Genomic DNA, 17,114 nt, shown 5'->3' with positions numbered 1-17,114 from the left:
ACACACACACACACAAAATCTGAATTTTCAGATTTAGAGAAATAAAATTTTTTCACATAAGCAGCTCAAGCTTTAGATTTTTATGTTTTAACAGTAAAAGATCAGTTTGTACATTCTATTATATAAATAATGTTGTTACTCAAAGGGATTTTTCAACCACGTTACATATAAAGGAAATTATAATACTTGCCATTTTACATTTTTTAAAGGATAAGTAACACACAAATGAAGTTCTAAGTATTGCCAGTACATATGGATCTGGTTCAAATAATTCATGTTAAAAGACACATTTCTGGTTCTTGTTTTGGCCAAAATTATCAAAACTGACAATGCTCAGTGCTAGCAGTAAAATACAGCAATGAACAGATATACATTATTGGTGAAATCATAACTGATGTTACTTTCCTAGAGAGCAATTTGGCAAAACATATTAAACTTTTAAATCTGCATAATCTGATCCTTTTCCAGGAATTTACCAATTCTATTTCTAAAAATTCAGCCTAATAAATTAACAGATGAATAAAGATATATTTTTGAGACAATTCACTGTACTGTATTTAATGGCAAAAGAGATAATTTAAATATCCATCAGTGGGCTTTGTTTAAATAAATTACGATATATCTATTCAATGATATACTATGCAGTCATTTAAATTGAGGATGTGAATGTAAAAGAACTCTCAGGGAAAGAATAACTACTATATCATGTTATGAGAAAAAAGGAGGTGAAAAAGTAGAAGTTATAATTATATTCCCATTTGAAAAATATACATGCACACACATGTGGCATGTACACGCACACAATGCAGTGTAGGTATGCACAGACAAAAATATCTAGAAGGATATACACCAAACTGTTAACACTTACTGCTTGTGAAAGGTAGAATTCTAGGAAAATTTTACTTAAATATATTTAACTTTCAAACAAAACTTTCAGAGTATAAATCTTATATTGTTCTAAAAAGCACTAGTTAGTACCAGTTTTAAAAAAAGGTAAACATTTTGAAACTATACAAAGGTATAATTTCCTTAGAATTATTAAACAGGTGAAGAGTGCAGTAGTTAAAATTCATTAGTTCAGTCTGGTTATTTTTCTCTTTATAGTCAGTTAAGATCACCTGTAGCAAAAAATCAAGGTCGAAATTTGAGTGAGAGTTACAGAACAAGTAATTTTATAAATACAGAATAGAAACTAATTGTTTAGAGTTAGAAGGAGCTTAGATGTCATCTAGTCTAGTCCCAGCTTTTAAATTAGTAAAATAAATCCACAAAACGGTAACACTATCACCAAATGTCACATATTGTGACAGTGTTTGCCCAGTATGTAGCCAACAGTCACATGTGGCTATTTAAACTAATTAAAAGTAAACAGAAATTAAAGCCCAGTTCCCCATGCTATTAGCCACATTTGAAGTGCTCAACAGCCACATGTGTCTAATGGTTACTGTATGGAACAATGCAGGTATGTAAAACGTTTCTGTTGTTGCAGAAAATACTATTAGAAAACACTGAGATGACAGAGCTATAAGGCCTCTGACTCCCAGTGCTGAGCTGCTACCACTTCGTTGGATACCATGGTGGGGATCTTAAAGCAAGAGAGGGTTCTGAGTCTCTTGAGGAGGGTAACTAGTCTGCAGTCAAACTTCGCCTATTGAAAAACATTACCTAAAGTAACCTGCAATTAGAAATAGAGAAGAAAACCCTTCCTCCTTTTTCTATAACTTATAAAGCCTATGTCAGAACCTAGAATACCAGGTACCAGTAATATTATAGTTCAGCTAAATGAAGGGTTAATCTATGGGTCAAACAACTTTTGAAATGATTTTGGGAACATTGCCTGTGTAAGTTTAGTACTGACTGTATTGTGGAATATGTGAGAAATATTTGGTTTCTTTAGGTGTTAGCATGCTTCTTAATGAAAACAAATTTAAAAAATTAAAAACCCTACATGCTACTTGTAATGTATTAATTACTAGTGTCTATTCTACCATTCATTCTGAATAAAATAATATGTAAACCATTGTATATTATTTTCACATTTTTGCTACTTTAAGCAACAAGGCTACCAGAACTAAACCAGGCCTACCAAAGATCACTAAATCTGACAATAAAAGAAAAAAAAAAAAACTGCTAGAAAAACAGATTCCAAAACGGATACATTTCAAAAACTGACATTTAAAGTCAGCGCATCTATCTTGGATTAGCCTCTCCTATATCACTGTAAAACCATTCATATAATTGATAAACAACTGATCCCTATTATGTATGTAGTCATAGCAGAACTGAAAAATTCTCCTTGTTACTGCTACTTGGCTTTTTGTTATTTTATGAGAGTATGACTTTATAGAAAAATTCCAGATGTGTATTTTATAAACAAAAGCCAGTGTACTTTTGGCCTCATGATCAAATCAGCAATAAATGGATGTGACTAAGAGATTACCAGAAGTAATTATTAGCAGCATGAGTGGCTAGCAATGTTTTGAAAATTATCACAAGTACTGTGATTGAAAACTATAAATGCTTAATTAGAATCCTAATTCTATAAAGAGAACTCATGAATAATAATAAATTATTCATGTATACTTATTGTAAATAGGGCAGTAATATAAAAATTTTAATGTATGGGCAAAATGAATAAAAATGTATCCTGAACCATGTTATTGAATAAAATAACATCTATTGCTCTCCAGGAAAAAATTAAACATTTGATATAAATTCTTACTAGGATAGATGCAAAGAGCAATATTGTATAAGGGGCTTCAGAGTTAGTTATATAAAAATTTCAAAGCAACTACAGCACATCAAATAAACTCCAAATAAAGCCTGTAAGAAAACCATGAAGTTTCTGGTTATAAACTAAATGGACATTAACGAAAACTAGGGCGGCTGAAAAACTGGCCAAATAATGCAGGGATGGGGCAATACTTAGTGGTTCAAACAACGTGAATGCTCTTGAAATGATTTTAGAAAAAATACTGAATGACTTTTAAAATGTCTCCCAGTAAAAGGATTCAAGAACATCTTAAATTTAGACACATGAATAGGAAAGCTGAGAAATTTGGATGATGTTTTAATAATTTTAAAAATCAAGAGAAAATTTAACCACTCACACCAACATTAAGAGACCTCACCTTTTTCTGGTATTATATTAAAATATTTTTCATTTTTAGTCTTTGCTGTTCCTTTCTTGGCAGAAATGGCCCCAGCTTTCTTTGGGTTTATGTCTTCTTTCACTTTGCAGTATTTCTTTGAATTTATTTGTTCTTCAATTTTCCCAGATAACTTATCTTTAGAATTAGTTGATGGTGCTAGACGTATGTCTTCTTTTATAACGGATTTCTGTGTCATATGCCTATTGCTTGTCAAAATATCTTTTAAAGAACATTCATTTCCTGAACACTCATTCCCTTTGGATGCTTTACTTTTAAGACATTTTTTAGCTTTCTTTAAATGCTCTGAATGCCCTAAATCAGGAAGATGCTTGTATTTATTGAAATGCCCCACATTCTCTTGATCTCTTCCCAAAAATACATGTTGAGATTTAGTATATTCTTCCTTTTTACGATTATCTGTACTAACGTATTTCTTTTGCTCATACAGTTTGTTTACTCCATTGGCATTCTTCTGATTTCCTTTCATTTCTTGGTATCCTACCTCTTTTAAATCATTCTTACCATTATTGGAAATTCCTAGTCCAATTGTTTTACATCTGCCTGTACTTTCAAGTTCTTGACAAGGAGATCCAGCCCTTGTATTCTGTTTGATAACTGATATCCCACCATTATTCATGCAGCCTTTCAAAGAAGAATCGCCAGTTTTACCAGTGTCTTGATACTCTGATAGAGTCTGCTGCCTATCATTAACATGTTTAAATACTCTTTCTTCATGTATTCCTTGATCTTGCTTTTGTGAAACTGAAGTATTACAAGTATTTATTTGCTTTGCTCTGTGCTCTAAACTGGATTGAGTTTTCTGACAATTAGTGTTTTGGGAGACTTCTGTTAACCCGGCATTTTTTTGTTTAGAAGTGTCTACAGTTTCTTCTGCTGCAGAGCTTTCCTCTTCTGGGCGAAAGCCACTTATCATACTTGTTACCTGCTCAGCAACTGAGTCAGTTAAAGCATAGCTGACCTCCCCAACAGCAGTGGTCAAATCATCTACAGCACTACTGATTGTGTCTACCAGAGAGGACATTGAAGGCAGATTCTGTTGGAAATTTCTGAAAAATGCCATTTTCTAATTCCTTGTTCCTAAAAGGTGCAATAACGGAATTTTCTCTTCTCAAAATATCAACCACTTTGGAACTTGAATTTAACATTTACTTAAATGTTACTATTCATCGGCTCAATATTAGCAATTCACATTATAGCTCTTAATCTTTCTGTAAATACATTATGCATTGAAAGAAATATGTTGAAGACTCTTCCGAAACAATAAAAAAATCAAACCATTTGGTTTAAACGTAATGACATTTTTCCCACTCCACAGCTATTATAACAGCAGCAAGACAATATTTTTCCCTCAAACACTATTGAGTTTTTATTCTATACCTGAAAGAAGAAGCATAAGAAGGATTTTTATTATTTACTTTTAGTTGCTTATTAATAATCTATGTAAGGGAACTACCCTATCTTATTAATAAACTACCAGTATCATTTCAAATTAAGAAAAATATTAAAGAAAAATATCTAAACAATTTTGCATAGTGGTAAGAATAGGGGAGAGGAGGTATGGACATCTGATGAGTGGCTACTATATGTAAGGCACTGTAATTGACACATTTTATCCTACTTGATCTTATAGTGATTCTAGGAGATAAATATTATTGTTCCTTTTTAATAAGTGACAGAAAAACAAGATTCAGTATAATAAAGGTCCCTGAGACATTTTCAAGGGATCTTCAAGGTCAAGACTAGTCCTACAATAACAGCAAGGGGGTATTTAACTTTTTCATTCTCATTGGCTCACAAGTGAATACAGTAGTTATCCAGAGGCTACACGACAGATTGAATGCAGAAGCAGAAATGAGAATCCAGCTGTCTTCCATTATGCCAGTCAGTCATTAAAAAGATATGCAAAAAGTGTAAAACAAAATCACTCTTCTCACCATTTTTCCCTATTTTCTTTTTGCTTTGAAAAATAGTTTTTTTAAAAAATTTAAACGTTATTTATATTAACGTTGATTTTTTAAAAAATAAATTAATAAATAACATTTTTAAATTTTCACAGTTTTGACTTTAATATGGTACATATCAATAGATATAATCCACATAAACAAAAAGTTCTTTGGGAGTACTCAATAAAATTTAAAAACATAAAGGTATCATTAAACAAAAGGAAAACCAGAAATGCTAAACCAGAGAATTACCAATGGCTGCCAAAAAGATACTTTTAGCCAGTTCTTTAAATGATCAAAAAGTAGGCCTGGAGTGGATTATGAGAAACATTAACCTTGACCAAATTAAAACTGTATAAAATACTATTTAGTTTCTTAATGCAAAAGTCACAGAATATAATTCAATAACTAACAGATTCTTATAAGTAATGGGCTATTGCTTTTTAAGTTATCAGATATAAGAGAAAAGCATATCTCCAACACAGGTACATAGATAAGAAAAGCAAGATTTCTCAGCTATTGTTCATCACATTCTTCTAAATTAACACTTTGCTATTATAATTTCCAATTTGTTCCTACTATCATTTTTTTTTATAAGCCAGTGTTTAGAAACAGGAAATTGTAAAAACTCTTGTAGTAATTTAAAAAGAAAAGAAAAGAAAAGCAACTCCAAGGAAAAGATTTCCATAAGAGAACGGTATTCATCTTTCCTAGTACCTAGTAACACTGTAAAATATGGTGCTAAGGGAGAGAATGGAATATTATTTTTTATAATCAGAACTGATATATATAAATTAAGTTACTAAGTAAAACCACCTCCTCCAAACAATAAAATTATCCGTTAGCTGAAAATTAAACAGCGGGTAAAGAAAAAAGGTGAATACTTTCAAAAGTGTTCTAGGGATGTGGGGGGAAAAGCTCTCTAAAGAGCCACTTGGACAATGGAAGTATGCTACATGAAGCAACAAGATACTTCCTCCTTCCTCAAGCATATCTGCACATATTATAGGCTCAAAAGCATATTTTAAATATAAAAAATTAAAATGTCATTTTGTGGTAGCAGACAATTCACCTGTACGTAATAGCACTTCATGAACAACAGAAGGATATGGGAACATAATTTAATTAACAGTAGATCTTTTACAGAATAATAGCTCAAATATTAGTTAATTATATGTCACAATCAACCTTTTTATTGTATATATTAAAATAAGTAAAATAAACAGATTAAAAAAAAAACAACAGAAGCAGATATATGATACTTACAAATTGTATCTTGTGAATTCTTCCTTGTACTGTATTCTGAACCAAGATCTGGAAACCCGCCAACATTTTCAAAACAGAACTTCTTATTAATATAGAGAAAAAGGAGCAGCATCAAGATAATAAACACCCCAACAGCTGACAAAAATCCAACTGCCTCTGGAGATACTAGAGAAAAAAAAGTCACAGCTGTAAGCATTTATTTTTCTTTAAGCTACAAATAAGAAGGAAACGCCCAACCATAAGTTAGCTTACTACCTTATTTGAATTTTCTTTGTCATAGTTTAAAAATAGTTTCGTTTATAAGAAAAACAAACTGCAAAGTTTCATGACAGTTGTTCAATTCATTCGGCAGCATTCATTCAAATTTTCTAAGTTTCCTTATAAATCTGTAGAAAGAATCTCGAAATAAAGGCAAAAGTCAGCCAGGCTCAGTGGCTCATATTTCTAATCCCAACACTGTGGGAGGCCAAAAGGGAAGGATCTCTTGAAGCCAGGAGTTCGAGACCAGCCTTGCCAACAGCGTGAAACCCCATCTCTACTAAAAATACAAAAATTAGCCTGGCATAGTGACACATGCCTGTAATTCCCAGCTACTCAGGTGGCTAAGGCATGAGAATTGCTTGATCCTGGGAGACAGAGGCTGCAGTGAGCAGAGATTGTACCGCTACATTCCAGCCTGGGCACCAGAACAAAACTCTGTCTTAAAAAAAAAACAAAACAAAAAAAAACAGGAGTCATCATATGTTTAATCCATTGAAGAGTACTGCAAAATTTTGAAAATAATTAGAAAAAAGGCTGGGCGCGGTGGCTCATGCCTGTAATCCCAGCACTTTGGTAGGACGAGGTGAGTGGATCACTTGAGATCAAGAGCTCAAGACCAGCCTGGCCAACAAGGAGAAACCCTGTCTCAACTGAAAATACAAAAATTAGCCAGGCGTGGTGGTGAGCACCTGTAATCCCTTCTACTGGGGAGGCTGAGGCAGGAGAATCACTTAAACCCAAGAGGCAGAGGTTGTAGTGAGTCAAGATCACACCACTGCACTCCAGCCTGGGTGACAGAGTGAGACTCTGTCTCAACAACAGCAACAAAAAGGGTGAGGTATGGTGGCTAACACCTGTAATCCCAGCACTCTGGGAGACAGGGTGGGTGGATCACCTGAGGTCAGGAGATGGAGACCAGCCTGACCAACCGTCTCTACTAAAAATAAAAAAAATAGCCAGGTGTAGTGGTGGCACTTGTAATCCCAGCTACTCCGGAGGCTGAGGCAGAAGAATCGCTTGAACCTGGGAGAGGGAGGTTACGGTGAGCTGAGATCGAACCATTGTACTCCAGCCTTGGCAACAAGAGCAAAACTCCATGCAGAATTAGAAAAAAGTTATATCCCATGCACGGATATATTACTTAACAAAATTTATGAGACTACATATCATTATTTGTATGTCTAAAAGCTTCAAGGGCTCTTTCTTAGTAAATAAATTTTGTACTCCCTGATGTGGCAGGCTGTACAGCCTGTCTTTTCAATATTATACTTCAGTCAAATGCTGTACCCACTCTCAGAATACACAATATTCAATACCACATTTCTTACTGATCCTCTTCCCCTTGCCTGGAATGACCAACTCCTCTCTGTTTTATCCTACTCATTCACTCAACCAACTTACATATTTGTAGCACCAACACACACCAGGCATTGTTAAACAAATAGTTTCTGTGTTACTTGAAAAATCTGGTGAAGACAGTTACAACAGAGTGTAGTAAAGGCAATATAGTGTAATAAAGGCTATAATCGAGAAAGAACAGGGACTATGAGAACCACAGAAATACTTATTCCAGTGCTGAAAGATCAAGAAAGCTTTTCTGGAAGTTATGGACTCTATGGTTATATTTCAAGAGTTAGTAAGAAATAACATCTGCAAAGGCCCAGAGACAGAAGATCAAGCTATATTCCAAAAACTGAATGAAATCCTGTTATGATAAGCTACTAGATTTTCAAGAGAACTTGGTCTAAAGAGAATATATGAAATCACCTACAGAGGTTTCATACAGCAGGAAAAGACAAAAGACAGCTTCTCCAGTCCTTGGCAATCTTTCTTGCCTTTCAACTTTTTTATTACTTGTCACTCTATCAGTCATTTGAAGTTAAACAGAAACTAAGTTTTTGTATCCTCAATGCCTTACAGATAATATTCAAGTATTAGCTGAGAATAAATTCTAAGCTTCAAATACCCCATAAAGATCCCTGTATAATCTACTCTTCTTCTTCCATCACTCAAACAGCAATTCAAATATTATTTTCTCCAAGATTATTTCTTTAATCAGAGAGAAATTGCAATTGGTATCCTAACTCATTTATTAAAAATTAAGTCACCGACTGGTCAATGATAAGTGCTTTGATTTCCTTTTCCATTATTTATAAAAGCAAGGTATACCAGGTATAGAATTGAATAAGACACTATGTCTTTTCAAAGCTGGGTCAATGATATTGCAGAAGAAGATGAAGCAGATAGAGATATTGTAAGGCAGGGGCAATGGGAGTGAGAGGATGAGGCAGCAGGAATGGTAGGAATGCTAGCTGGATATCGGGCTTGTGCTGAGGAACAGACATTGTTACTAGAATCAAGAAATTATAGCCAGATATGTTAGCCTTGCCTGTCTTGTCCTCAGACTGAAGCACAGCCAGGGAAGAAAACTATTTTAATAAAAGCTAAGGTATATGACATAAAAACAATGTTATGCATCAAGCCTGGGATATAGAGTAAAAATGAAAACAATAATTATCATCGGCATTTCAGATAGCCAGGAAAATCAGAAGCAGGACAGAGTCTGGTGTGAAGAGGCAAAAAAGAGGAGTACTTCAATATTACACTGTAATAATAAATATATATAAAAGTTCCCCTTTTAGTCCAGGCTCAAAACACTCACACATTTAATGCCTTAAGTGGCTACATAGGATTAGGATATCATGCAGACTGATTTTCCATTTGTTGAAAAACTAAATGACAAGAGAAAATGTAGCTCATGTCACTTAAGAATGGTAGTTACTGCTAACAAAGATAGCAACAAAACCATATAGCACATACTATATACCAACCACTGTTTTAAGCACTTTACATATATTAATTCATTTAATATTCACAATGATCCTATTATCATTCCCATTGTAAACTGAGACAAAGAAATATTAAATTTTGTATCCAGATAGTAAGTGGAAGAATCAGGATTAAAACCCTGTCTGGATGCATGGATGAATGAATGAATGAATGAATGAATGAATGAATGAATACATGTGTGTTCAGGAAAGATCAAGAATATATCAGAGGAGCTGTGACGGGAGATGAAAGCAAGGTCCAAACTGTCAAAGAAACTTGAATATCATCCTCAAAATTTTCTATTTGGGGAGTAACATGATTACAAGTTTGCCTTGTAGAACTATATTAGTTAAAACAGCTAGAAAACTGAAATATGGTAGCAGATCAACAAGGGTAAAGTATCTTCAGTTCTTAAACTAAGTAGTAGCAGTAGTAACAGAGAAAGGTGAAATCTAGTCTTTGTTCAAAGAAAATTGATAATGATCCAGTTATGTAAATGTAGAGGATAAGAAAGAAAAAGAGTTGAGGTTAATTCTAAAGTTTCTAGTTTGAGTGGCTGGGTAAATAGTAATGCACTAACCAAAATGAAAAATACAAGAAGAAAGGCATTTGGATTAGAGCATGGAAAGAGGGAAACAGAAGAAGTATGACAGATAATTTAAAAATTTAATGGTCAGGACAATTTTGTGATAAGTACTATAATATTAACTTGGCCTTTAGATTAGTAAACGGAAGCCCAGAGAATAATTAAGTTGTCCAAGATCACAAATCTGTGAAGTGGTAGAACCTGGACTTGAATCCAGACACTTTAACTCCAGAATCCATGATCTTAAACACCAAGGAATATTGCTCCTTGTATGCCAACCTGCATATAAAAGATAAGAAAAAGCTCTGTGACCAAAGTAACATCGTTTACTATATATATTATGAGAAAATATTTTATTTATAGCTCTCATGTATGTTAAAAATAGCAAGTTATTTTTAACATACATGAGATGTATGTTATTTATATGTTATATAAATATTTATATGTTAAAATATTTATATGTTAAAAAATTTTAAAAAATAACAAGTGATTTCAACTTCCTCAAAATAAATACACAAATTTTCAAACTGGAATCTAATTTTTTCTGTTCAAGATACTATTCAAAATATTTAAAAATTAATTTTAGAATTAAGTTAAAAAACCAAAATACATCCTTATATGCCACATTTGAAAAGCTAATAAAACAAATAACAAATTTAAAAGCTAAAGGTACTCTATAGAAAATAAGCTTGACATTCATTAGTAGTACTCAATAAAGAATATAATTGCTCTCTGTGAGCTATATAATCCTCTATATGAATTTGATTATTTGTGTTATGTATACTGAACTGGCTTTGGTAGTTATCTTTATATTTAGAAATAAATATATGTGTTTACAAAAAAATAAACTTTACAAATACCAAATTTTTTAAAATTTATGCTTCAGTTAACAGTGGTAAAATTCATTGTAATTTCACAGATGAGTTGGTCATTTAAAAAATGGTAAAATTATAGTCTTATTAAAGTCAAAGCAAGAGCAAATCCATTTCAACTTTGAAAGTATTGCAGAATTCACTTAAATTCTACATTATATTTTGTTATGAAAGAACATTTTCTAGCTAAGAAAATGTTTTTCTAAGAAAAATACTAGGATATACATGAAATAATTCAGTTTAAAGAGGATATTTATCTACTAAACCAACACATTTTCAATTTTTATTTACCTGTACCACAATAATACTCTAAATAATATTTTTATCAAAAATTATAATTTCTAAAATAAATTTTACAAGACTATTCATTATATTTTAAATGCAAAGTTAAACAAAAAGTACCTATGTTTCATCTAATTATTTTTTTAAAAAGATAAAAAGCAACAACTTACAATTTGCATTGTAAGGGATGTATTGCTGATTTGTCTTGCTGGGCTTGAAACACTAATCCTCTAACTCCATGTCATGGAATCTTTAATAATTCATTTAATAGATGCAATTCTATCTCTTGACCAAAATGTGAACTGTCAAAGTCAACTTTCATTGAAAAAGAGAAACCTGTTTTATATTTAATTACCTCTAAATAATTTTCTTGTATTTTAATTAGAAAAATGCTATATTTATTTTGCTCTGGGTTTGGATATAAAATAGAGAAACACTCATAATTCTAAGAGATAATAGGAAAATAGAAGATTAATATGTTTCAGTTTCCTTTTGTAACACTTCAGTTAGTTCACAAATAAAATTTCCCTCAAATTTTTATACTACATTATAAATGATGCAAAACTGGAAAGGATATATGTAAATCAAAAAACAGTGTAACAATGCTGTTAACTCTGGATTTTATAAAAACCAATCACTACAAAGAGCATTTACTGATAAAAGTAATACAATTAACTGGTAAGTAACTTAAAGGGACAATAGGAGAAGGTGCAGGTGGCAGTGATGGGAAACACTGTCTAAGATCTTAGGGGGAAAAAATGCCCTCTGAGAGAAAGTTACCTACCTGGCTAGGTTGATAAAAGAGATGCCACCCAACCTGTTTTACATTTCAAGCCATGAATAGATTGAACTTGTATTTTCCTCTAGGTACAATGCAATAAATTGAAATTTCATTTGAATATCATAACAAAAAACCCTAAATGAATCCTGAGAAATCAGGAAAAAAAAAAAAAAAGAAAACCCAAACACTTATCAAGTATGGAAAATCAAATACATAATATATTTAAACCACATACTTCTTACTCAGACTTAATAATACTTAATGTACTGTATATATTTAAACCAAATTATTAATATAAAAACTCTGTCAAACCATCTCTTGCAGAGATTTTTCTTCAAGGACAATCTTGATTGAGGCTTTAGAATTATGATTCCAGTTAAGTTTAGACTAAGAAAAACTTATTTTCCTGACAAATCTCCCCATAGCAAAGCACAGTCATTCTTTTGAACAACAAATTAGGGCTGACTACCTCAAATTTTTTCATTACCTATTCAATGTGCATGAATTTCTTCAAAATTATCTAAACGAGAAATGGCATGGGCAATATCTAAGGTCACTGCTTCCTTTCCTTCATATTTTCAATGGATTTTTGTTCTTTCTTTTCAATAAGAGCTAACTACTATGAGTAACGATTTTGAATTCAACACCAACTACAGGAGAATATTCTGGTTAAGGCCAATCTATGATCCCAAGCACAGTTTTAAATATGCTTATTTCAGGATTTAGTTGAAACCCATCACAATTCTGATAAATACAAAGCAGTTTCATTCAAATCTCTCAGAGAGACACCACCTTCCTCTTAAATTTTAATATTAGGCTACCTGGTTCTCCTTTTGAAGTGATCAAAGCATTGTCTGCTCACTCTAAAACCATCTTTCCCCTACCAAGCCCGATCCATTCTGAAGAGAAGTAGCTTTTGCTAAAAACATTGAATGGTTCAAGGCATATAGATTTACTGTGTATGAACATACATATAGGCAACCAAAGGCTCATCTAACCTTACCAGCCTATCATGTTTTCTTATCCACTAAACGAGTCCAGCATACTTCAGTTAGTGATGACAAGAGCTCAATATCCTGTGCTCCCACCTGAATCTAGCAATTGGAATGTTCTACTCGCATTCCCAACACATATCGAATAAAAAATGTGTAGCTCCATTTGCAAAGTGATATCATTTTACCTTTTTTTGTTGACATAATATCTGTATCAGATATAGTAACAGCAAAAATACTTGAAATTTTAAAGAAAAACGACTCTAAAAGTTTGGCAAAGAAGATGCAATCCTTTAAGTTCAGCTGCTGATAGAGTTGCTGAGTAACCTCTAAACTCAGCAACTCAGTGTTGGAGCAGAATCACGTGAGAAACAGTTTGAGCCTTTGTCCTTAGAGGTTGAAATACAAATTTTAAGTAATTAAAGTAGGAGCTACTTTCAATAAGTAAGGTGTTATTGATGTAAACCAAACAGACTACGATGTAAACCAGACTCCATCTTAGATGTGAGCCTGACAGACTATCTTAGCCTCTCCCTCCCTGCCATTCTCTCCATTGGGTGCAGAGCTGGGTCATGCTGTACCCAGGACTTCATAACTGTTGTAACCACATCCTGCTTGGCAGGTCCCCTAGCTATTGTGAATACCCCTGCTTGGTAATCAGCAACTATGGGAACCTACTGCCTCCTGGTTACCAGCTTCCTCTTCTAACTTGCTTGTTCTGCTTCTGTAAAATTCCACTTCAGCTAGACTCCCCTTCCCTACTCTCCTAGAATAGGTATAAAAGGAAATCACATCCCCTAGTCAGGGCTGAGAGATTTTTGAGTGTGAGCTGCCTCTCAGTCACCAGCAATAAAAGACTCTCAATTGAAACTCAAGAGTGTGGCACTTTTCTTCTAACTCACTCAGTGCTACAAGGGTCACCAGCAACCAAATCAACATTAACTGAAGAAAAAATCTGTCAGTCAAAAGGAGAAAAGGTAGACAATGAAATGATGAAATTAAGAGATATAAAATATGGTGGTATACCATGACACATCTTTCAGTGGTGTCCGTTTTAGTTAGGTATTTTGGGAGATATATAAACCTGTGTTACTTAATACCTTTACCAATGACCTGAATGAAGGAATTGAGAATATCTTCATTAACTTTGTAGAAGGTCCTAGGAACACTAGGTAGAGCATGATTGCTAATTCTCTGAATGAAAGATAAATATACTAGGGACCTCAATATATTAAAGAAATAACACATCAAAACAAAATGAAGTTCAATATGGATAATTTCAAGGTTACTACTCCATTAGGAGCCAAACACTAATAAACATCAATGACAATGTTGGCTCAGTAAAATATGCCAGGAAAAAAATTAAAATAATATAATACAAGTCAAATAGAAAGCAGTGTAATGTTTCTATGTGGTGAAAACTAATCATTCTATTATGCTATCTGATTCTCATTAAAGCAATTATGGTCTCCAATTTCAAAGTAAAATTGAGAACACCTAGTAAAGAATACATTTGGAGACTTTCACAGTAAGGAATAAATCAAAAAGCAGAAGAAGACAAACAGAATTTGTAAAAAAATCAAATCAAATCAAATCAAATAAAAAGCATTTGCGAATAGAATTAAATTTATATGAGAAAAAAGTATTAAAGACACCAGTATTGTAAGGATTTGGCAATATTTAATGAATTTTAGAAGGGAAACTGGTTTCCTAATCCTGCTACAGAGTATAATGCAATGGCTTAAAGAGAGCAAGTTAAGAAGCATTGCCAGCAAGTGACTGGTCAGCAAGCTGCTTTCCAGAACAGTATTATCTTTGATGCATTTATCATTGTCTACTGCCTTATCCTCATTTTTAGAAGACCAAAAACTTGTCTTTTTTCAGGGCCTAGAGGGCCTATGTGAGGATAAAAATGAACAGATGTAAAGAATCTAGCTTTTAGATCCCGTTACACAGTAGCCAAATAAATTCAAATGGGAGCGGATATGTGAACAACTTAAAATTTACACTGGAGAAAACTCCATTAGAATAACAGAAATGTTAACAGAATATCAAATCAGGACACACACATCTTCCTGGTATTAGAGTACCTGAAAAGCTGAAACAGTAATTAAAAGGTTTCTTGGCAGGCACAAAATGAAAACTAAAGGGAGAAAACTCTACCAGATACCAAGAATTATTTTAAAAGTATAATAATTAAAACCAGATGATATTGGCACAGGAATAGATAATAGACCAAAAGGCCAGACACAGACACTTGCACACATGAATTCTGATATAGGCCAACTTGGCTGCAGAGCAGTGGGTGAGTGGGGGGTCATGTTTTCAATACATTGTGCTTGGAAAATTGAGAATATAAGGGGAAAACGAATTTATATACAAATCTATTCTAGATAGATTATAGATCTAAATATGAAATGCTTTAGCCAATCAATCTTGTAGAAAAAAAATACAAATACTTTTTTTCATGATCCCAAGGTAAAGGATTTCTTACCAAACAAGACATAAAATGCATAAATCACAAAAGAGAATATTGATAAATTTTATTACATTCAAATTTAAAATTTCTAATCATCAAAAGGTATTATATAATGAGTAGGCAAATCAAGTAATATATTTTATGGAATAATATGTTTGCAACATGTATCAGGAAGAAAAGGCTCATATCTAAACATATAAGAAATGCATAAAAACCATTTTTTTTTGAGACAGAGTCCCACCACAACACCCAGGCTGGAGTGCAATGGTGCGATCTTGGCGCACTGCAACCTCTGACTCCCAGGTTTAAGCAATTCTCCTGCCTCAGCCTCCCGAGTAGCTGCGATCACAGGGGCCACCACCATAACTGGCTAATTTTTTTATTTTTAGTAGAGATGGGGTTTCACCATGTTGGTCAGGCTGGTTTCGAACTCCTGACCTCAGGTGATCCACCCACCTCGGCCTCCCAAAGTGTTGGGATTACAGGCATGAGCCACTGCACATGGCCAAAAACATTTTTTTAAGACAGCATTAAAAAAAAAAAAAAAAAAAAAAAAAAAGGGCAAAGTCCTGATCAGGATTATCACAAAGGATAAAATTTAAATGGCCAATAAATGTATGAAAAAGTATTCACCTTTGTTATGCATCAGAAAACTTCAAATTACATCACAATGCAATATCACTATTCCAGAATGGCCGAAATTTAGATCTTGTAATATGAAGTGGAGCAACTGGAAATCTTTCAGATGATAAAAATCTGAGGCTCAACAGTGGAGAAAAAATCAGGGGTATAGTCATACATTAGAAAATTATGTAGCCATAAAAATGAATGAATAATAGTTACATGTAAAAAAAACAACCTTGGAAATATGAGGTTAAAAGAAGCAAGGCAGAAGGGGCAAGATTCCAATATAAAGTTCAAAACAGGCAAAACTAGTATTTCAAGGATGAGTACTTAGGTGGTAAACTTCAAGAAAAAAAAAAACTTAATGTCCATAAAAGCAGGCAGAAAAGGGATAGTACTCGAGGAGAGTGCTCGGGGCTTTTGAAGAAATGGCAGCATTCTACTTCGCTCCCTGGGTTCTAGTTACACAGGTGCTTGCTTTTAAATATTACTCTTCGTTTCAAAATTTAAAAAGAACTAAGAAACTGGTCAGTTCTTATGGGCAATTTATCTTGGTTATGGTGATACCTGGTAAATCATTCCAGTCTGCAAGAGCTGCTATCTGAATGAGCCACTTATAATCTTCTCCCTCTCAGTCTAATCTTATCATAGTATCCAGAATTAGTCCTTCAAATGTAAATCAGAACTGACTGTCCTCTGGTCAAAATCTTCCAATGGCTCTTCATTTCCTGCATGATCTGGCTCTCTATGGCTACTGTGACCTCATTTCCTACCACTTTCCTACTAGTTCATTCCACAGTCTGCCTTGATGTTTCTCAAATATTAGCCAGGTTCTTTTCCCCTGGATGTTCTCCCTCTGCTTTGATGGCGTTTTCCATTACATAGCTGATTCTTTCACCTCCTTCTAATCTTTTACCTTCTTAATGAGAACAACTCTGTCAACTCTATTTTAAAATGCAACTGATTAACAGCCATACCTCACCTTTTCCCTGGTTTATTTTTTGTATTGCTTATCTTCTAAAATAC

At 33.3% G+C, this 17,114-nt stretch overlaps 1 protein-coding gene across 7 annotated transcripts in view; it reads right to left on the bottom strand.

Annotated features, from left to right (window-relative positions):
* The window catches only part of SYT14 (synaptotagmin 14), a 177,705-nt gene that overhangs the window by 114,846 nt on the left and 45,745 nt on the right, over positions 1-17,114 (bottom strand). For 4 of the 7 annotated variants that reach the window (XM_039463485.2, XM_039463486.2, XM_074385128.1 and 1 more), the window contains one exon: positions 6,383-6,547. In XM_039463485.2, the coding sequence (XP_039319419.2) occupies positions 6,383-6,547 (165 nt within the window). Of the gene's footprint in view, positions 1-3,131; positions 6,356-6,382; positions 6,548-17,114 lie in introns of those variants that run through there. The other 3 variants (XM_074385127.1, XM_074385125.1, XM_074385126.1) reach the window with 3 other exon arrangements.

This window comes from Saimiri boliviensis, chromosome 14, assembly GCF_048565385.1.
Source record: "Saimiri boliviensis isolate mSaiBol1 chromosome 14, mSaiBol1.pri, whole genome shotgun sequence".
Classification (NCBI taxonomy): Eukaryota; Metazoa; Chordata; class Mammalia; order Primates; family Cebidae; genus Saimiri; species Saimiri boliviensis.
The sequence above is the reverse complement of the archived record's forward strand: the minus strand, read 5'-3'. Positions and strand labels throughout refer to the sequence as shown.